The sequence below is a fragment of the Cervus elaphus genome, chromosome 18, assembly GCF_910594005.1.
Source record: "Cervus elaphus chromosome 18, mCerEla1.1, whole genome shotgun sequence".
Lineage (NCBI taxonomy): Eukaryota > Metazoa > Chordata > Mammalia > Artiodactyla > Cervidae > Cervus > Cervus elaphus.
The window spans coordinates 34,637,487-34,660,774 of NC_057832.1; the positions used below are offsets into that span (position 1 = coordinate 34,637,487).

Below are 23,288 nucleotides of genomic sequence, written 5' to 3' on the forward strand. Positions count from 1 at the left end.
GTGATACCTACTTCTGTTTTCCTAGATGTGCAAGAATTGATCTCTTCTACACATGCTCGTCTGATTTCAATGTTGTCCTAATGGTTATTAACCATTCTCTTATTAGCCCCTGGAGGAACACGCATAGATGATGGTGACAAGACCAAGATGACCAACCACTGTGTGTTTTCAGCAAATGAAGATCATGAAACCATCCGAAACTACGCTCAGGTAGAGCCTGTCACTGAGAGATTGTTGTGCTGAAAGGGAAACCTTTAAATAAGATTCAAGAAAAGTTAAGATTCAGACAGTGATCATTAAAACTTCAGGAAGATAGAGTGTTTTTACCTTTCATCCATAAGAGACGTGAGGAATCATAATTTCTGTTGGAATATAAGTTGGTCCCAGCTTTAGGGAGAGTAGTTTAGCCCTATCCTTCAAAACTAAAACATCAAAGGATGAAAATCCATAAGTTGATCCACAGGCTACTAATTAAGTAGAGCTTGGTAATTCATATTAATAAACTATCAGGTAGCTGTTCAAAAGAAAGAGGCAAGGAGATACTTGTAATACATAAAGCCTATAAAGGATTTATATACAGATTAAATAAAGAACTGTAAGTCAAGAAGAAAAGGACAAGCAGCCTATTAGGAAAAGGGATGATTCAAGTGCATCACACTTATTGTTTCTATTACTGTTACATTTGCTCTACCTCAGATCATCAGGCATTAGAGCTCAGAGGTTAGAGTTACTTTGGGGGTAGGGCCTCAGCGTATGAATTTAGGAGGAACACAGATGTTCGGTCCATAACAAACATCATTCCTCTTTAGAAAACGGTTCAGAATTCCACTGACACACTTGGAAATCCTGCTTGAGAATTCTAACTGGATTGTGGGGGCCAGTAGTCTATACTGCTCATCTGCTGAAATCATATTTGTTTTCACCTGGAGTATAATCTCCCCGGAACTCTGATCTCCTCCCATCATGTAGCTCAGTGATTATATCTGTAATCCCCTTTGTTTCAAGTATTAATATTTTCCATCTCTGTGTCACGCAGTTTTAAAATTATATTCATTTTATTTTCATCAAAGTCATTTTTGTTTTCTCACCAATTATATTCTCAAATGGATTTGTTTTTTTTCCTACGTGCATTTTGATCCTGTTTTATCCCCCAGGTCATAATAACTCTTTTGAAATGCTTGTAGTTCTCATATCACAGTAGGAGAATGTTTAACTACATGTTTTTATTAGTGTAGACCCGTGTAGTTGAGGTGAGTTTGCCTTTTAAAATTGTTTACATAATAGTGACTGGTTTCTTTTATGTTTAGGTCTTCAACAAACTCATCAGGAGATATAAGTATTTGGAAAAAGCATTTGAGGATGAGATGAAAAAGGTAAGAATTCAAATGTAATATACTCTGTTTGCTAAAATGATGACATGAAGAGGGATGAAAATTTCGCTTTTATAGTGGTAGTCCAGAGTACCACAGACCTCTTTAAGCTTTTAGTAAATGCTAGTTGAGTGAAGAAATGAGTATGACAGATCATTAGCTAATAGCTGTAGAAAGAAATACATGATTAGCCTAGAATTTTTCCTTCATGTTTAATGTAAGCCAGCATGCTTTGTTCAAAGGAATATTTTTATAGAATATATAATTAGTTAAAGCTTATGAAAGAGCATAGCGCAGCAGCTATTAATCACTAAAATTCTTTAATTATAGAAGATGCTGTTTAGCAAAGGAGATAGAAGCATACCTTTGGAAATAGTATCTGGGTGTAAATCTCATTGGTTTTTCTCGTCTATAAAATAGCTGCAGTAAAAGTATAGACTTTATGTATGGTTGTTGTAGGGATAATTTCTATGAGCTGTAAGGTACTTAGCACAGTAATTGACCTCTAATAAATAGCCAAATAAGCAATAGCACCTTATTAAAGAAGCCCTCTTTTCAGAAATTGCAGTATGTTCCTTTCTAATTTGTAGCTCCTCTTTATTTATATATGGCAGTTACAGATTTGTATGCTGCTTTGCCATCATTTCTGATTTTAGACATCTGCCTAAATTATAAACCAAGGGAATAAAGAAACCATCTACTTTGTTACTTTGCAACATACAACTATATATGCATACAGATGTTCATCACAGTATTGAGACGTAACCTAAATTTTCATGGTGGGAGAGAGGTTAATTAAATCATGGTCTCTCTATACAGTGGGATAGCATGCAGTCAGTTAAAGCATGAGGCATAACCACATGAATTGATGAGAGGAAATGTCTGTGATAAATTGTTAAGTAAAAGAGCAACCATTTGGCCGAAGTTTAACCTTAGCAAGTTATTTAATTTCTTTGTGCCTCAGATTTCTTTGTTGAAAACGAGGATCAAGACTTTGTTAAATAGTCATATACACATAAAGTGTTCAGAAAACTTTCTGCTCCACTCAGCAAATTTGAGCTGTTATCAATGTATAGTTCAGTTAAAGCATGTGTATACATGTAGTTATTTATAAAGTGTAGGCATATAGAAGTACATTTAAGAATCTGAAAGGACACATCTCAAACTGTTAATAATGTTTACTCTAAGGAAATAGGGTTAAAGAGATTACTCACATTTTCATATTATTCTATGTTAGATTTATTCTACTAGCATGTATTACTTTTTGTTACCATGGAAAAACATTTGAATGGATTAAAGTGGTCCATTATTTGGCTAGATGCTTGGAAAATAAGAAGTGTGTCATTAAAATACAGGGATAGATATGACCAAAAAATGATATTAAAGCATTCAAATAAACATCTTACCACTTTGCCTAATAATATCAGTCATGTTTTTCTTCTCCTAGTTCATTTGAATCTTGAGAACTTTCCACTTGATTCATTTGATGAATATGCTTTCAAGAATTATTTATTTTTCAGAGTATCCATTTTTTAAAAGAAAATTCTGCTGTAATACATGTAGTGTCTGGTTTTAATACCTGTTCGTATAATTGAGCAATATGGATATTAATTTTAAGAAAAGATAACTTTTGTACCATTTTGCTAATGTAATTGAGTTTTTGATGAATATGAGTATAGTAATGTTCTTAAATAGTGTTAATATTTTTATCTTGGCTGTTTTTCATTATTTATTTGAATCTTTCTTATTTTGACAATGAGAAAAAAGCCAGATTGATATAAAGTATCTAGTTTTGTCAGTTTTTTTTCTTACCCCATTCCTGCTGCCCCCTGGAGCTTTAACCATTGATACCAATTTCCCTCACTCCCTCTTTTCTTGTGAGCTTAGAAAGTGACGTCTTTTAAATCATTGAGACTTTAAAAGGCATAAATGGGGAGTGAAATGGGCTAGTTTGATTCCAGTTCTGCCACTTACTCATCATATAAATATTTGGAGAGTCACATGACCTCTCTGTAATAATTCTGTAACTGTTGGGAATGGTACATTAATATAGCCCTATTCACTGCACAGAGTTAACAGAATTTCATTGGCCATAAAGCACTTAATAAGTCTGTATTTATGCCAGTGATTTTTTTTTCATCGGTGCAGGGTAATGAAAAAGTCTGCAGAGCCCCAGCTGATCACTGCAGAGCTCCAATGATTTTGGGCCCTGGGGACTCTCAGTAACATGCCTAAAGTCTGTTGAAACAGAGGAAAGTAGCCATGAAATACAAATACAGTACAGTCAGAGCACTAGGTGGAGGAGGGTTAGGAAAGAGGAGGGCATTCTACACGCCTGGACACTCAGAACCCACAGTGGCAAGTGGGGTTTAGCCGCTTTGCTTGGCCTTCCCTCCCAAGTTTTCTGGGGTTGCGGCTCCGTCACTTCCTCTGCTGCTGGGATATGACGTTGGCAGTGTTGTGACCCAGAAGGACCTAGACAGCACTGTCACCCTCTCGTTACAATTGTTCTTTCCAACCCGCAGCAGTGGCCTTTTCTCCGTTCGTAACTTTTCTTTATCTTATACCCTCCATTACCTGATCACCAGGGTTGGTGGTAAAACTCTGTGATCTAAGAAATACCTAGTTTGAATCTCACCATTTTAAAAAGAGGCATCAAGAACCTTGAAAATCCTTTTTCACCCAGTCTTGTTTTAAAAAAGTATGCTGTGGGCTCAGAGAAGTATATGCTAGATGTCAAAGCTTATTGACTTCTTTTTTGTTATTGTCATTTATTTTTTGTTATAACCCAAAGAAAATAGGTAGATGTATGATGGGGTGGGGGTGCAGTGGGGAGTGGGCCCTAAGGGAGCATGCAAAGAAATGAAACACATATGAAAGGCAATAGTGTATTCAGGAAACACTTGGTAATATTTACCCTTTGTCATATACAGTCAAATTTAACTTATTCATGTGACCTGTTTACACTGTTCTCTAAATGACTCTTTTCCTTCCCATGAATGTTATCTGTAGCTAAATTGTAAGTAAATTTAGGAGAAAGGAACAAGGCCTGCTGAAGTCCCTTTCTTTTTTTTTTTGAAGTCCCTTTCTATAGCATCCAGTTTATAATGGAACATATGTGTGTGTCTTCAATGAATAAGTGTGCTACCCATGAGCCATCTAGCCGTGGATGTGCATTGTTTGTTATTTTCCTACTTTAGTCCTTTGCTTTATAGACATGGTTTCTTTTGTTTGACCCACAGCTTCTCCTCTTCCTTAAAGCCTTTTCCGAAACCGAGCAGACAAAGTTGGCAATGCTGTCGGGGATCCTGCTGGGCAGTGGCACCCTGCCTGCCACCATCCTCACCAGTCTCTTCACTGACAGCTTGGTCAAAGAAGGTACGCGTGTTCATTTTCTCACCTGTCAGATGGGAAAAGAAAGCCAAAGATAAATACCAGTACCACTTCATGGTGTTCTCTAGGGCCATCCATGCTCCATGTAAGAGAGACTGTGTGTGTGTTCAAACAATAAAAGGATTGTATGTGTTTCTTGTAGGAATTTAAGAGAGAAATATGCACACCTATACAAAGACAATTAAAGAATAATAATAAACTAGAATTTTTGGCATAAGTCTCAGTGCCTAGGTCAAAAATCCTGAAATTGATCGGTTCTAAACTGTTACTCTCAACATAGATGCTTACTGACATATTTTGTTGGGACAGTGCTTCATTGTGCAGGACTCTTTATGGTTTGTGGGACATGTAGCCTTTTTTTGCCCCCAGAAACAGAATGCCAGCCTAAAACACTTGCTTTCATTTAGCAGAACAGCCAAAAATGGCCCTTCACATCCCTAAAGGCCCCCCAAACTGTTACTTCACTAGTTTGGGCAGTTGTTCTGAACTGTTCCCCCTCAAGATCTTATGCACAGATGTTCATTATGATCACATTTTTAAAGTATTCATTATGTCTGTTTTAAAAGTCCAGACGACTGCCTAAGAGTTTTGCTTTAATTTTAAGGCATTAAGAGTTTGATGGGCATACATACAATTACTTGGTTATAGAATAATACAGAATTGGCCTTTTTTTTTCTTGTAGGAGGATAATGATATTCAAGCTTTAAATGCAGTGTTAAACAAAGAGTTATTTTTTTTTCCTTAAAGACAAATTAAAAGAGCTTTTGTGAAAACATCTGTTTCTTCTTAGAATTGGGTTTTACTCCTACAGATGTGAAGTCCCAGCCTCATTCATGCCTGCAGTGAAATGAGTTATAATTTTCTTATAACTGAGAAAAGAATAGTAAATCAAGAGTCAAATCATATTATTTAGAGATTCTCTATAGTTTTAGACTCTCTAATTGTTATTAATATATTGTTAAAATATTATAGCACTTTAAAATGTTTTCCTGAAGAGAATTCGTGATCCTTCATGTTTTATTTATGGTACTAGCCATTTTATACTAGGAGAAAAAGATAAAATGTAAACAGTAAATGTTAATTACATCAGATTTATCCCTAGCATTTCTAACAGAAAATAATTCTTTCTGGTTGTGTTAAAAACTTTTAATGATGTAATTTCTTTTGAAATGTATTAAAAATTAAATTATTAGAAAGATAAATGGACAAACGTGATAGAGCAAATACAGCAAAATATTAACTGCTGCAGAATCAAGATGGTGAAGTACATGAGTATTTTTCAGTTTGTTCAGTTCTTCTGTAAGAAGTTCTTGAAATTTTTTATGGTAAAATGTTAGGGGTAGGAAAGAATACTTTTGCTATAGAAGTGACATAGGGCCTCTGTCACATGGTTTTTCCTAATACTCCACCATCTTTAGAAACTAAGTCTTAAACTTTTTCTTCCCAAATAGGAAAGGGTTATGAAATTATACCTTTTCCCCAACTTCCCACCCAACAAATGGCTAAGGGGAATCATCCACTCTGCAGAATCTCAAGTATGAAGTTTCTCCAATCCTTCCACCAGGAGCCACTTTTATTGCAAAGTGATAGGTTTGAGCCTGATTATTTTTAGACTTCTAGTTTCAGGCATACTTTCTTTTACCTACAATGAGGATTACAAGATCCTTTTTAAATTTTTTAATCATAAGTTTATATTAAATTTTATATTGACTATGAAGTAATCATAATATTGAAAATCCAGGTCAACAAGTTGACAACATAAAATTCTCTAGCTCAAGTTTAGGCTGGAGGGGCTTAGTTTCTCTGCTATTCAAAAGAAAAACATTGGGTAAAACTGGTGTCTGTATTAGTTGAACTTGTTTACCTGAAAGTAACTGGAAGATAGGACATAAATTTCTGTGTCAGGGCATTTCTTTTTTTTTTTTTACATTTTTTGCAAATTTGATTTACAATGTTGTATTAGTTTCAGGTGTATAGCAAAGTGATTCAGATATATATTCTTTTTCAGATTCTTTTCCCTTATAGGTTATTACAAAATATTGAGTATAATTCCCTGTGCTATACAGTAGGTCCTTGTTGGTTATCTGGTTTATGTATAGTAGTAGATACATGTTAATCCCATAATTCCTAATTTAGTCCTCCCCCATTTAAGGGCATTTATTTCTTATGTAACAATATACATAAAAGTCAAACAGACTTCAGGGTGAACAGCAATATCATTCAGGACTCAAATTTTCCCCCCATTACTAATCATTACAGAAGGAGGGTCATGCCAGGGCTTAGAGTAATTAGAAGTCAGCTGGCCTGAGTAAGATGGGAATTTTCTTAGGAAAGGGGACTAGAGACTGTTTAGACCACCAACAATAGTGAAGCCTTCAATTCAGAAAAATCAGTTTAATATATCAACTACTCCTTAACTTTTCATTAAATAAATGCAACATTAATTTAGACATTTAGAGTGTTCACAGAAAAGCTGTCTATTAGTTATCTGATTACTTATATTTAGAAATAAATCCTATTATAAATGAGTATGTAATTAAGTGGATTCCTGATTAACATAGCAATTTTTAAAATCTCTTTAAAAATATCCAGAAAAGATTTCAGCTGAAAACAGAACTGACATTTTTATAGCTTAACTCATGAATATTTTAAAATGCTTTTTACAAAAAGTAAAACTGTAAAGTAAGTGATGCATGTTCATCTATAACTTTATTTATTTATACCTGTCACTACTGATGTTCTTTCGCTGGCATCATTTATCGGCAGATTAGTTGACATGTTGACATTTCAGTTGTATGGCTCATGATTTATTTGTTGTACCTCAGGATAACTGTTATAAACATGGAATATTGGTAAACCGCAGAGTGAAATAGAGGCAAAACACTATAACATCCTTGGCTTTGAATATGGTTTTAACCAAGGTAAAAATAAACTTACAGTTAAAACAGGTTGGAATTCAGGAGTCCAAGTTTGAAAAGTACTATAACCTTTTTTTCCTTCTCATGAAAATATTCTCTTTTGAGTAATGAATAGCCTAGAGAGCTTTCCATGTTTCCTTTCTACCAAATCATGTCTCTAAGTTATTTAGTCATTTCAGGACACCTAATGGGAAGTGTTGCCTTATGCATTACCACAACCAGTTCTTCTTATAAAAGGTTTACTCTCTCTCTTTTATTTTTAACAGGCATTGCGGCCTCATTTGCTGTCAAACTTTTTAAAGCATGGATGGCAGAAAAGGATGCCAACTCTGTTACCTCCTCTTTGAGAAAAGCCAACTTAGACAAAAGGCTGCTTGTAAGTGTTATTTGGGCAAAGGGTTATATGTTTCATGCTTCTGCCATGGCTCTGTCAGTGTGTTCAATGTAATACACAAATGAAGTGATAGAAACTAATTCCAATTTAATCTTTGTTGCATGCATAAATGGAATGATAAAATTAAAGAGTCACAGGGAATATGGAGACTTTCAAATTTGGAAGTTTGTTGACATAGTGATAACATTTATCAGAATTACCTCTGTTGCAGCTAATAACTGTAGAAATTTAAAGTTTTAATATGAAATTTGAGGTCACATTGATCTCACCTAATTAGACATTTATGGGTATCTTGGGTCATAGTCGAATGACACTGATCTCAAATACAGGTTAGTTTGTTAACAAAATAAAAGTTTAAACAAGATTGCTTGTTTATACCAAGATTCCTTAGAAATGCTTAGATACCTCTGAAAGTGAACAAGTTAACTGTAGTTACTTCTGTATCTTTGTATTTTTCAAAGAAAATCAAGAAAAATATTTGCTCTCATAATTTCTATCTGCCCGCTATAATTTCTTTCTGCTAGAAGCCACAACTGTGACAGAGATTGCTCCAAGTGAAATTGCCTTTACAATTTTAGGACAAAGTCTAAAGTTGAAAGACATGCTTGCCATGTTCTCTTTACCTAGTTTCTTATCTGCTTTCTCTTCCAGCGTGTCCTACTGTGCAAGGGTATTGATCCATGGGATAAGTCTAAATCTGGCTCATTGTAAACTTTTGCATTTTCAATGACTTAAAATTCCTCTGTCTTTTGAAATTTACCTTAAAATAGCTCCCTTGGTGTGTTGGAAGTCTTTAGAACTTGATAAAGAAGAAAAATTGAGCTCTCGATTCTTGCTGATTTTTGCCACTGATAATACTTTTCATTTTAGCGTGTATTTATTAAGCGCCTGCTTTGGCCAGGTTCCAGCCTGGAAATTGTAGAGTCAGTAGAGACAGGATAGAAAAGTTTCCTGCCTTTGTGGAACCTACTGTCTCGCAATGTAGGGTGTATGGAAGTCACTGAGGACGAATGAATAGGTTGCTGCTGTTGGTGGAAGTTCATATGCCAGAGTGCATTCTCATCCCTGAGTCTGTAGCTGTGTCTTAGCTCATCGAGGCCCACTGAGATCTACATGCCCTTTCTTTCTGGGACCCACGGGGAAGCAACAGCTCCGACCAGAGCCATTCTGTCCCCATGTCAGAGGACAGGAATACAGGACACCGAAGTGAGCCCTTCTGGTGGTGTAGAAGCTCGCCTTCTTTGGCCAAAAGAAGTCAGTGAGAAGCCTGCCAGCAGGGTAGGAAGATTTAATCCACTCATGGGCTACTGCTCCACCTGTGAAGACAGATACAGCAAGGAGGGACTTCACTGAGCACTTGTTTAAAGGAGAGCTGGGGTCCTTGGCTAAGAGGAGACTCTGCCTTGGGCCCGCCGGTGTAATAAACTGCACTCCACTATCTGCATTGTCCTTCTGAGTGAGTTTGTTTCCCGGAAAGCGTGGCTATAACATTTGGTGCATTGGCCGGGAAACTCCTCACTTTGAGGAGACAGGTCTCATTTGAGGCCACCCCGAGGCTTTGTAGCTTGAATCTCCTAGAGGGGGGAAGGCGCCTCGCCCCTCTGGAAGGATTCTGCTTCTCAACGCCCGGACCTTTCACGTCAGCAGGTAGTGGATGGCAGCAGGGGAACTGAGCGCTAAAGAAAAAAAATAAAAAATAAATAAAGGAGAGCTGGGCGAATTATTATTAGGAAAAAAGATAACAATTGATTACTACTTAACACAGAAGACTCAGTTCTTTCTCTTTTTTTAACTTTTATTTTGTATTGAGATATAGCTAATTAACAATGTTATGATAGTTTAGGGTGAACAGCAGAGGAACTCAGCCATACTAAAACATGTTTCTGTTCTCCCCCAAACTCCCCTCCCATTCCAGCGGCCACATAACATTGAGCAGAGTTCCATGTGCTATACAAATAGGTCCTTGTTGGTTATCCATTTTATTTTTTTTAATACCAATTTGTTTTATTCATTCATCCTTACAACTTTATGCTTATTATCAGGTGTTTTACAAGGCACTGTATATGAGTGTGGGGTGGGGGGTAAAAGTGACCCTTTCTTTCCCATATTAAACTTTTGAAAAAGCTCTGCTCTTCTAACTTAAAGTATGGTTCCTTAAAGACACCAGTAAGCACAGCTTGGTTAACTTGATTAGGTTACTTCATTTTAAAAGTGTTTAATGTATTTCCTTTTTGAGAAACGCATATCATTTAATAGTTCCTACTAGGGTTCTTTGTCTACTTATATTTTGAGCGTGCAAAGCTTAGGCAGCAGTTTCTACCAGAAACTCCATGAGGACAGGGTGGCTATGTCTTAGACCATGCCTACATGCTGTTTGCTGACTTATAAATGAGTGAGGAGCTAGAGTGTCAGTTCTGCCATCTAGGAGGAAATTTTTGTTTCACTAACCTGCTTAGCAAAATTCCCTCTGCGTTAGCACATTTGGGGGGAAAATAGCATATTCTCAAAGTTTAGCAATCACCTACTTCTGTAACACAGAAGCAAGAAAAATATATAGCAACTCCCAGAAGAGTGGAGATGGGAGATATCATTCTCCCATCAGTGGAAAAAGGAACAGTTATTAAGATATTGAGCTGAAGCTATTGAAGAAAGTCAAACAAGCAACCTTTGACTTTATGGGGCTTATAGTTTACTGCAGGGGAACAATAAACTGAATAATTAATTTAAATGTGTAGCATAGTAAAAAGTGAAAAGTGCTCTGAGAGGAAAACCAAGTAGGGGAACAGTGAGGTGTGTCTGTGTGGTGTGGGAAGGCCTCCCATAAGGTGACGTGTGTGAGGAAGCTAACTATCTAGATATATCCAGGAAGAGCATTTCAGGCAAAGCCTTTGAGGCATGGCATGTTGGGAACAGCAAAAGAGAGAATTTAGTAGGAGCAGAAATGTGGAGATCAGCTCAGAATAATAATTTTCAAGATATTACGTGTCATTCATGAGGACTATGGTTATAGTTCATAAAAGTAAATTAAAAAAAATCACTTTTGATGATGTATTACTCTGAACATAACTTGCGGTCAGACTTTGCAGTCACATTCTTCCTAAATTGAATACAGAATGCTGGCACAAGTAATTATTGACTTTGGAGTCATGCATCCATGTCCTCAAATTTCTAGCTGCCTAATTAGCTGTCTAACCTTCTTGAGGTTCAGTTTATTTTTCTGTAAAACTTCTATTGTATACAATTATTAGCAAAATACCTCATATCTAGATTCATAGAAGAAACTAAAAATTAAGTTAGTTCCCTGCCCCCAACAAATTTAGAAGACCTCTTGACAAATATCAATGACAGAACTTCAGTCAGTTTTGAGATGTTTGCTTTAACATAAATGTATGTTTTAATGCTGTTCCCACCAACTCTGTTCTGACATTTTCAAACTCATGACTCAACTCAAGGCAGGTTATGGGATGATGGTACAGAGAGTATTGAAATTTGAATCATGACAGAAGCCATCTGGCTACATCCCTATACTTGGTGGCAAACTCATTACAGATCTTTCTTCAAAGATTTTTATTGAAGCCCATACAGCCATTGGCCAATATATATATATGCAAATCTAGCCATCATAAAAGTTTGGATCTATTTTGTAGACTCTTCAACGGTCTGAAAAATGTGAGAGCTTTGCAAACTGCCTTGCTTTCTTGGTTGAGTGTTGGGAGTCACACAGGATTAGAACATGACTAAGTGTTCCTAAGCCCCTGCCAAGCTGTATAAGGTGAAATGGAAATGAGTAAAAATGTAAGAGCAGCCATGGTGTGCTGCGGTTTTTAAAAATTTCCAACAGAATTATATAATGGATTGAAGAGCGGTGGGGCAGGTTTAGATTAGATCTCACCATGAACTTAATTTAGAGCCTCCATCATTAAGAGATACAGCAAAAATTCCCTGTAGCTCTGAGCTATTTTAGACTAATAGCAGCATTTTCTCAGAATGTGAATAGAGCTCTATGAGATGATAGTAGTCAATATTGGGTTTTTTTTTAATAGTATCTCAAATCATTTCAGCATTACTAAAACTGGTTTTTGTCTTTTCACTCACAGTTAAGGAAACAGTATGATTGATAATTTCAGTTTTTCTTATCGGTTTAAAATAATCCCAGCCTTACTCAGTTATCACCTTATTTGTACTTAGTTTAGCAAACTTGCCTCAGTTTTTGCATATGCTACACTTCGATGAAAGTAAAAGAAGTAAATAGTAGTTCCAAATGAGGGAAACTAGTTTATATAAGTTGATTAACATTTTTTATTCTTTGTCAAATTGCATAATTTTGAAAGGTGTCTTAGCAAGTGCTCAAGAAATATGCCTTGAGATGTATTCTTTTGAAAAATCAATCCTTACTCTTTTCTTCATGAGACAGTCTAAGCGCTACTTTACTATGAAAACGTTGTTCTTTATGCTTGCTGAATGTGAATGGCTTATTGTATGACAGTCTCTCGTCTTTTATCTCTCAGGAACTCTTTCCAGTTAACAGACAGAGTGTGGATCATTTCGCTAAATACTTCACTGATGCAGGTCTGAAGGAGCTCTCCGACTTCCTCCGAGTCCAGCAGTCCCTGGGCACCAGGAAGGAGCTGCAGAAGGAACTCCAGGAGCGTCTTTCTCAGGAATGCCCGATCAAGGAGGTGAGGGCCATGGGCTCACTTCCCTGCAAAACCACGGGCGAGGGGCGTATCCTAAACTGTGCAGTACAAACTTTACCTCCCGTGAAGGAGACTGCCCCTCGTTCCTTGCTATGAACTTGAGGTCCTTTCATACCATTTAAATGAGCTCAATATCAAAAACATCCTCCAGGATGTTCCAGAAAATAATGATTATTTCCACACAAAGGACTTATTTACCAGGTTGCTGTGCTTGTCAAAATATTTCATCTGCTTAATAGATTCACTGTCCACTGCTATCCACTAGCATTATACCTCAGTTTAAGGTGATTTTTCCCATTTTATTGCAGATTGTATAATATGGTTAAGTATTAGCTTAATGTATATAATATAGATTTCGATTTTAAGACAAAAAGGGGGCGGTTTTGCATTCACATCATGGATAAAGACCAGTTGGACCATTGACTTGCTGGCTCCCACTCACAATAACTCACAATATCTGCATAATGTAAATGCTATATTTTTGTATAGCTATAGTTCTTGTGGCTATGGCTGTATCTTTTTTTTTTTAAGTCATGCCTGAAGAAAACTTCCCATTTGAACTTTAAAAAAACTTCTATGTAATAATTCAAAAGCTGCATTAAGAGTCCTTTCCTTTTGCCACTTACTCTCAAGTCCCAAGCCCTCACCACCCTGCTTGCCTAGAGCCTTGCAAGGTACTGTGTATGGTTTAAAATTTGAGATTTCAAGATGGATTCTGACCAGCAGGTGGAGGTGTTGGTCCCAAGTCTCATAACATTAAGGTCAGCAATATATTCAGTAACCTTTATCCAAGCAAAAATCTTGAACATGATTTTCCATGGTGAAAAAAAGAAAAAAGCAAACTGTAACTAACACTGTGGTACTTCCTGGCATAGAGATGTTACATTTCTTTGCAGCTTCCCCCTGTCAGCTGGAGGACTGGGACTCCTCAGTTCCTTCTTTTCTTGAAGGCTGCTTTACCCACTGCAATCCAGCCTGGCAGGAAAGAAAGCAGTGTACTTTCATTTTAAAAAGGAAGCAAGAAAAGTAGTTGTACTGCTCACAGAGTGGTACAGAAGATTCGTTATGGTTTTTAATTACTTATTAAGCCCTCCAGGTGGCGCTAGTGGTAAAGAATCCATCTGCCAATGCAGGAGACTTAAGAGATGCAAATTCAGTCTCTGGGTCGGGAAGATCCTGTGGAGAAGGAAATGGCAACTCACTGCAGTATTCTTGCCTGTAGAATCCCCATGAACAGAGAAGCCTGGTGGGCTACAGCCCATGGGTTCGCAAAGAGTCGGACACGACTGAGCGACTTAGCATTCGTGCATGCACTGAAGTCCTCAGCTCTACTTGGGATTTTATTTCAAAAGGAGAAAGATTTTTTCAAACAAGTTTAATATAAAATTTTACAATTTATTTACATGAGGCATGAGGATATTCAAAAGTGATAATTAAAGAATAAATTGTAGAGAATGCCTTGTACCAACCCAAGGCATTTTTTCATCAAGAGGTTTTAAGTTGAGGATTGGAGTAGACATTCACAGCTCTGTTGCTTTCTTCAAAGCCCAGAAAGTCAGACTGGCTTAAATAATCCTTGTCCTGCTGGACTCAACAGGGGTCCTGCCTGTAAAAGACTAACCCTGAGAAACCGAGATTCGCTGTTATTTTCTATTACCCAGCAGCTCCTGGCCAGAGCTAAGCCTATTAATTAGGAGACTAAAAATAAATCCTCTCTGAGAACAAACCATTGTGTTCTCCTGTGCCTTGGAACTCGAGAGCATATGCCAGGAAGGGAGGAACTGAGCAGAGTATTTGTCTGCCTCCAACCTTTTACTGACTAAGCAGGAGAGAGGGGGATCTCCCCACCTGCCTGTTCCTCTTTTGACTCTTTTCTTCGTGAAATGTAGGTGGTTCTCTATGTTAAAGAAGAAATGAAAAGGAATGATCTTCCAGAAACGGCAGTGATTGGACTTCTGTGGACCTGTATAATGAACGCTGTGGAATGGAACAAGAAGGAGGAGCTCGTGGCGGAGCAGGCCCTCAAACACCTGAAGGTACAGGGTCCCAGCAAGGCTGTCTTGGCCGCCTGCCAGCTGCAGCTTCAACAGTGTGACAGGCGGGTTCTAAGCATAATGCTCCCAGGTTCAGTCCAAACATATATTTCCTGATGTTTTTCCTGTCAAATATGCCACCGCCTGAAATGTTTGAGATGTAAGGGCTTGTGAAATACCTGAGGGTAAGTTCTTACTAAAAACAACATCAGAAAATCCACAGAATAGTCATATATTCAGTATTAGTTAAAGAGAAATATAGTCTGTTAGTTTTCCTTCTGCCTCACAAAAATTCTTAAGGAGTTTTTTAAGTAAGCTACAAATTGACATTAGAATTTGAAAAGTGAGTGGTGGAAGAAACCAACTGATTGTATAAATTGTATATTTTTGTACAGGGATACATACGTGTTTACCTTTATCATCCTCTCCCTGTAAAACTATTAAGAAATGTAGAAGACTTAGAACCTGCCTTCAGAGTTTACACTTGAATTGGGAAGCGAACACCTACGTAGTATACACTCGGCAGGATGTAAATCAGATAGCTCTTCAATATTTAGAACAGAGCAGTGGGTAGCCTATGCAGGGAAGGATCAAAGGAGGAGTTTGTGTTGAGCTCAGTAACTCTTAGAGAAAATAATAGCCAAACATCAACAACTAGGGGCTTCCCTGATGGCTCAGAGGGTAAAGAATCTGCCTGCAATGCGGGAGACCTGGATTTGATCCTTGGTTTGGGAAGATCCTCTGGAGAAGGGAATGGCAACCCACTTCAGTATTCTTGCCTGGAGAATTCTATGGACCGGGGAGCCCAGCGGGCCACGATCAATGGGGTCACGAGAGACTGACACACACATCAAGAACTAGAAGCCAAGGTCATTTAAGACAAGAGGAGCAATCTGAACAAAACCATAAAGATGTTCTGTGAGGGGATCTTCCAGTGGCAGAGCCATCCTCCAGGAGTGGAGGAATCACAGCAGTCCTGGGAGCCTTCAGAACCTAGGCTCTCCGTCTCATTTTCACAATATCCATTAGACAAACACAGTAACATAGCAATTGTCTCTGATGGAGTCAGGAGTTCCTATTTGGTCCCTTTTAGCGGGTACAATGAGAGAAATCTGATATGGTGCGGGAGTAAAAAATTCATTTTGGTTGGACACAATATTATAATAAGATAATCCTCAAAGCGGAAGTTTTCTAAGCACATCTCCAGGTGACCGCGGTGCTTCAAGTGGCATCAGCCCCGCACCTCCCACAAGAGTGAACGGTCTTCCTCCCCTCTCCTGTTCCAGCAATACGCTCCACTCCTGGCTGTGTTCAGCTCCCAAGGCCAGTCAGAGCTAATCCTTCTGCAGAAGGTTCAGGAATACTGTTACGACAACATCCATTTCATGAAAGCCTTTCAGAAGATTGTGGTTCTCTTTTACAAAGGTATGTATCTGGGTTGTTCTGCCACTGTGTTCCCGTGCTTTGTTGAAGCTCTTTTTGGGCCAGAGTAAGGGGTGATGCAGAGGGGGTCATGGGTTTCTGCTCATCTCTGAATTCTAGTGAGGCAGCCGCATTATGTGGAGAGAAAGGTATTAATACAAACCCCATAGACGCCTGTGGCCCCAGGTCCCAGTCTGATTAGGCCCCTGTGCACTTCTCATTGATGGAAATGGCTAGAAGAGGTGATGAACTTCTGATTTTGGGAGGTGTTGGGGAGGATGGTGAAAAAGACTGTAATTACTAAAAAGAAGGTATGTGTTTCAATTGTAAGGATTGGTTCTAACAACAGTGATCACCAGAAGCATGTTCAAACCTTTTCAGATACCATCAAGCTGGCTCTAAATTAGTTTTAAACTTTGTGTTTTAGTTATTTGGCTCACCCAGTCTCCTGTTTGGCCAGGAAATGACTATTTTTAGATTTTCACATTTACTGTCTGTTCTTTGTATAGGATTAGGTTGCCATGACAACTGGTACTGCCAGTTTATTAAAAAATGAATGCTCTAGGGTTTTAACTGATCTCAATCTCCATACCTATAGTATATTTTTAAAAAATGATCCTAGACTATTCTTTGGTCTAGCTTTGTGTAGTTTTATGGGGAGGGGGGAAGGAGCACTTATACAATGATACATTTTGAACATGGTGAAATGTTTATTAGAAATTACTGCTATCTTAAATGGCATAACACAGAAGAAAACTAAAATATAAATTAATGGCCTTCCCTGGTGGCTCAGACAGTAAAGAATCCGCCGGCAATGCAGTAAACCCGGGTTCGATCCCTGGGTCCGGTAGATCCTGTGGAGAAGGGAATGGCAACCCACTCCAGTTTTCTTGCCTGGAGAATTCCATGGATAGAGGAGCCTGGCAGGCTACAGTCACTTTCTAAAATAAATTTCTTTCTTCTTTTCTTCCTAAAGCTAAGTACTGTATTCTCAGCATGTAGGTCTGAAAAATATAAAACTATCTCCTCAAGTACCGTTAGTATCTCTATTATGGCTTTTATTGTTTGCAGATATTTCTTAGGTTAAATTCTGTTCCTCACACACATTTTTCTAAAAGAAGTTTCTTATTCTAAAAGATAATATTGACCTTCTCACATATGGTCCCAGCTTTCTTACGGTAAATTATGTTTGACTCGTGTCCCTATATGACACTGCTCATAAAAAGTACTGAATTTAATAAGTTTCAAGTGACATAGTCTTCAACTTAAATATTTGAATAACTGACATCACCCAATGCAGTTGTCATAACACTCTTAGGATATTGTCTCTTTGACCCTCATGAAAACCCAAATTTTGAATTAAAATTCTATGCATTGAGACCTGTTTAGATTTTGCATGCATTATTATGCATGTACTGAATGCAAACTAGCTGCCAAGTCTTATGTTAAATGCTGGAAATGAGATGAACAAAATAGTCCCTGTCTGCCTGGATTTCAGAGAATAGAAGAAAACCCAAAATTATAATCACAGTGTGTGTGTGTGTTCAGCCACTTGGTCGTGTCTGATTCTTTGCGACGCCATGGACTGTAGCCTGGCAGGCTCCACTGCCTATGGTGTTTTCCAGGCAAGAATACTGCACTGGGTTGCCATTTCCCTCTCCTGTAATCACCATATCAGTGGCTAAAATAAGGCTGGTACCAATAAATAATGATGAGAAGTGGACGGATGTCAGCAGAGGGGCCCCTAACTCAGAGCTGAAGCTAAGTTGGTGAAGGAAAAGGGAAGGCTCTCAAGGGACCAGAGTTTTTTCCCCAGAGGTGATGAAGAAGTTGACCACGTAGAAGGGAGAGAAACGCACTGTAATATGAGGGACCTTAGTGCAATTGTGGAATGTCTCCTTTCTTACTGCACTTTTACTGATCCTCTGTGTTCCTAGTAGGTATTTGGGGGAGATCCCAACACTTTGTCATCTCCATCTCCCGGTTATAATGAACTCCTCTCTCTACTTTTCCTTAGTGGAAAACACAAGTTCTCTCTCTCCTACATTTGTCAAGGAACTCCTTCCATTTGTGATTAGATTTTTTCCTACACAACAGTTAACTTTCTTTTTGATATTCACACTTTGCCTCAAAGTCGCCCTGTCATTGTTTCTGTCCCTTCTTTATTATTTATTTCCCTAGAAATTTGGTCTTGCTACAGGTGTTTATTATTAAATTCTTCAAAGAGCTCAGCTCTGCACAAAGTTGGTCTGATTTTTCAGTGGATGATATATCTGGTAAGTTTTACCGGTCATGTACAGTGCTTTTCACAAGCACAGTCACCGACAAGGATTCTAGGACTTGCATGGTCTCTTTTGGCCTCTGTGGGGCAATCAAACGCAGGAGTGAGCTCTCACCCTTCATAAGGAAGACAGGAGACAGAGTGTCACTAAGCTAGACTTTGTCACCTTAGCAACCTATACATTGTATCATAACATTCATTATGGTGAGAAGAAAAAATAGAATTTCCCTTTACATGTTTAGTTCTCTATTTTATTTTATACCATTAACAATAGTAGTTGTTAGTACATGCATATAGTTTATAAACCAAAAAATATGCATATATTGGGAATGTATGTGCTCCAAATTGTCATACTGATAGGAGAACATGATGAAAACAGTTTGGAAATTACTAGTATAAATCACAGCCATCTTAAGGATGTCATAAAAACAAATTCTATAAAAGGGACTTTTAAAATTCATGTTTGAGATAATTAGTGTTCCTGGAAATTTTCTGCAAAGCGTTCTTACCCAGTAACAAATCACTTCCTCGAGTTGTGAACCATCTTCTTTCGGCTATGAAAACTGGGCTTTGATGCCCAGAGGTAGGAAAGTTGTTTCATTATTGGGAGTGGAGAGTGCAGAGCTGGAAACACGAGAAACTAAAAGACTAGAAGCTAAGAGTAATTCCTTAGGACTCCTGATTATAATTTCTAAGTCTAGTCCTTGTAAGTGAATAAACCCAGATTTCTGTCTTCCTTTGCAAAACGTAGTGTATTTAATGATCAAAATAAAAAATAAAACACACTTTTATATTTTCTAAAACCAATCATGTGCGTTTTTAGTCAATTTAATCTCTTCAATTGAATCTGAGAGCCAGTTATTAATTTTAAAAAACAAGGCTTTTGTTATGAAAAGATCAGTGATGTTATGAATGAAAACAATATCAAATCATTTCTCTTGTTTTTATAAGTTAAAGGTATATTTTAACTACAAAAACATCATTAGAATGATTTATCAGCATTTGTAATGGATTGGGCAGTCATTGGGGATAATAATAAATCCTTTTTATATGTTTTCCATTTCATTTCACATTCCAAAATCCCAAAAGACAACCCATTAGAACATTGGCAAAGTATGTAGGCTATTGTTTCCACATTCCCCTTTCTATTCTTAACATTCTAAATTAATGATAACTTGAGGGTATCAAGGTATATTTGTGGAATTTAGATTTTTAGGTAGTAAATAGTTAATAGATAACACTTTTTCTTAAAAACCTGTAGGAAGTCTAACACGTCTTTCTCTCTGAATAGTGTACAAGGAAACCATTGCTCATGTGATTTAGATATTGTGGGAAAATAAATTTAGGACAGCGATAGAGTGATGTAGAACTTTGGATCCTATGTATATTGGTCCCATGGTATACCCAGGAAGCTCGTCTTTATATTTAATCATTAACATTATCATTATTGCATTCTATCTACAATATATATTTTTTTCATTTGCCCTTTTTTTCTCCTAAAGTAAATCACCTTAAAAGACCAGTCATTTGAGGTCACTGCTTAATCAAGATGTGTTTGAAACTGGCAGGACAAAGGGTATTCTGAAATGTTGAAATTGCCGATTCATTGGCAGAATTACAAAATAACCCAGTTTCCTCCCAGCAAATTAGCACTGTAAGATTTCCAAGTCCCAGTCCCACCATCATCACTAAAGTACTGATGATCCTATCTATTGGGCTTCCCCAGTGGCTCAGAAGTAAAGATCCCACCTGCCAATGTAGGAGACAAGGGTTCCATCCCTGGGTCAGGAAGGTCCCCTGGAGAAGGGAATGGCAACCCACTGCAGAATTGTTGCCTGGGAAATCCCAGGAACAGAAGAGCCTGGAGGGCTACAGTCTATGGGGTCACAAAAGAGTTGGACACAACTGAGCAACTAAACAACATCACCGCCCTAACTACTAACATACACGGGCCACTGTGCTATGTGGGAACAAGCTTGGTTCTTGTCTTCCGGTAAGTTTCTATATGAGTTTCTTTATAACAGAGTTTTAATATTTGAAGTGATTGCTTTCTATTAAACTCTTAAGACATGAACTTGCTTTAAAACATGATATGTATGTAATAACTTTGAGATGTTTGATTTGAAATTGCAGCTGATGTGCTGAGTGAAGAAGCGATATTGAAGTGGTACAAAGAAGCACATGTTGCCAAAGGCAAAAGTGTTTTCCTTGACCAGATGAAGAAATTTGTGGAATGGTTACAAAACGCAGAAGAAGGTATGATTGTATTTAACAACGTGGTGGCCATTTAGCAGATCCTTTCTCACTGTAATTCAAAATAGCTCCTCCCTCCACAGATTTTTTTGTGTTTTTTGGCTTTGTAAAACTGAAGTTCTGAGCCTTCATTTCTAAATGAAGGCAATGAAAATATCTGCATGATATACAAAACAAAATCTCTTAAATTATCCCTAGTGGAGGACAAAGAAGAAGAAATAATCAGATGTGAAAGGAAAAAAATAATTACATTTATGGGATTTTATCAATTTTTTATAGCACCTTTACTGGTTGACTGGTGCTTAAAATGGGAATACAAGTTGGAAGAGCAATAATGATGAGACTTAATCCAACTAGGCATGAGAAGTTGATGATCCAGAAACATACAAGTAGTTATCGTCACCAATAATATTTCTGAGTATGTTGCCTTTTTAGAAAGTCAATTTCATTTAAAAATCGAAAAGGAGAAAAGTTGGCTGTCTGCCCTATGACTCTATCTTAGTCAATGGTCACCCAGGCAAAAATGTCTTTTTTTAGGGGATAGGGAGATAAGAGTAGAAACTGTTTCCTGACCTTGTTTAACAGTCTCAGAAGAAACGACCTGACTTTTCTCTTTCTTCTCTCGTAGAATCTGAATCTGAAGGTGAAGAGAATTAGGTGGCTCAAGAAGCACAATACCTAGGTCACCACACAACACTTTTATTGGGAATGCTGAGCCATTTGAGAAGAGAAACTTGGCTTCCGTTTTTCACAAAGGAAAAAAAAAAATAGGATAGGCTTCCCTTTTGCCGAGGGGGAAATGGTTTTTTGTTTTGTTTTGTTTTTAAATGGAGCCCTGAGGCATCAGCGATTATACTTGGGACTCTACCTCTCACTCACTATTCGCTAACTTAAAGCCATTCAGCAGGGAGTCCAGTATCTGAGGCGAAATACTCCACAGACTCCTCTTTTTTTAGCTGTATTTTTCAGGTACTGTGTGGTGAACGCCCCACTGGTGTCTGTTACAGGGCCACTTTGGTAGTTGTGTATCTGCTCGTGTATGTGATTTGACAAACCAGTTTTTTAAAATAAATGGCTTTTTAAAAATCTGGGCTTATATTTTCAACGCTTTTATTTCTTTACTATCCTGACCTCTTGTACAGATGACATTTCAGTGTCAGGATTTCTTTCTCATCCAAAATGCTGAATGGTTCTTGTCGATAAAAAGCACTTCTACTCCTTGTATCTTTGGCAAATATATTTCACTGACCTTTGTAGTGTAATAGAAATCCACCCGAAAGTATAGACACACTAGCACCAATACCATAAATTGACAATAATAATATTATCTGTGTGCGAGGATGTCATTTTCATTATGCAGGAAATAATAAAGACAAGAATAACTGTACCCAAGAATGATTAGAAGTCACAGGATAAAGAGCTTTACAGCCCCTTGAAGTGACTAGCATACCCCAGGGGGCGCTTATATATTCTTTCCTAAAATTGTTCTCCTGGGAAATGCCCCTCTTTCATTCTGGTTTTTCCTTTCAGCCTGCATCTTATTTCTTCCAGTCTATTAATTCATGGCAAGCCTCCATCTGCCTCTCCTTCTGCTTATCTAAAAATAAGTATTATGAAGTTAAATGGTATTCACGTCATAGAGTGCATAGTCAATGTATTTATTTGACATGAAAAAATGAATAATTTTTATTGAAAACAAACTTGGCAAACTAATTTGACGAGTACTGACTGCCAATTAGTATACATGGCAGGCACACTCCGCAAATTAAATCTGCATCTCTGATGTTTGGACAGATATATTTAAAGATTAAAATATTGAAAATTACATTCAATTTGTAATAACAATTTTATATGTCAAATTTTATATATTTTAGATTTAAGTTTAAATCAGCATGTTCCCTGTCATTTTAGGGATCTTGAGTAAGATGTGTGAAGAAGCTATTTGACTTTGCCCCACTATTTCCAAAGTATCCACCTGAGACCTACTGTCCTAGGTCTTAGTGACCAAATTAGTGACCAAGATGGAACTAAAAGTCCCATTATTGAGTTCCACACCTATGCCGTTTTGCCCCTATTTTCTGCTGTCAAATTATAATGAAATGTATGTTTCTACAGTTCAATCAGAAGATTTTTTCAAGAAGGTTCAGTAGCACTTCTACTGAGCAAACATCCGGGAAGTCAGTTTTCTAATGTATAAATGACTTAATGTCTTCTAGCACATAATGTTTTTTCCAAACAGAGCTTAAGATAGTGATTTTCAGGTAAGTAATCATGGGTGAGGGGCTTCCCAAGTGTCTCAGCAGTCAGGAAGCTGACTGCAATGCTGGCGACGCCAGAGGTGGTTCGATCCCTGGGTCAGGAAGATCCCCTGGAGAAGGAAATGGCAACCCACTCCAGTATTCTTGCCTGGAAAATCCCGCGGACAGAGGGACACGATGGGCTACAGTCCATGGGTTCAAAAAGAGTCGGACACGACCGACGTGACTGAGCAGCCATGCCCAGTCATGGGGAGAGGAAGGATGCCTAT

The 23,288-nt window shown here is 37.7% G+C and overlaps 1 protein-coding gene across 2 annotated transcripts in view; it reads left to right on the forward strand.

The window, feature by feature from the left end:
• Positions 1-21,847, forward strand: part of BZW2 (basic leucine zipper and W2 domains 2) — a 56,260-nt gene extending 34,413 nt beyond the window's left edge. For both annotated transcript variants that reach the window (XM_043872975.1, XM_043872976.1), the window contains exons 4-12: positions 107-210; positions 1,308-1,373; positions 4,613-4,748; positions 7,948-8,057; positions 12,584-12,754; positions 14,662-14,808; positions 16,092-16,230; positions 20,642-20,764; positions 21,390-21,847. In XM_043872975.1, coding sequence (XP_043728910.1) covers positions 107-210; positions 1,308-1,373; positions 4,613-4,748; positions 7,948-8,057; positions 12,584-12,754; positions 14,662-14,808; positions 16,092-16,230; positions 20,642-20,764; positions 21,390-21,418 — 1,025 coding nt within the window. In that variant the 3' untranslated portion in view covers positions 21,419-21,847. The remainder of the gene's footprint in view (positions 1-106; positions 211-1,307; positions 1,374-4,612; positions 4,749-7,947; positions 8,058-12,583; positions 12,755-14,661; positions 14,809-16,091; positions 16,231-20,641; positions 20,765-21,389) is intronic.
• Positions 21,848-23,288: the final 1,441 nt, after the last annotated feature.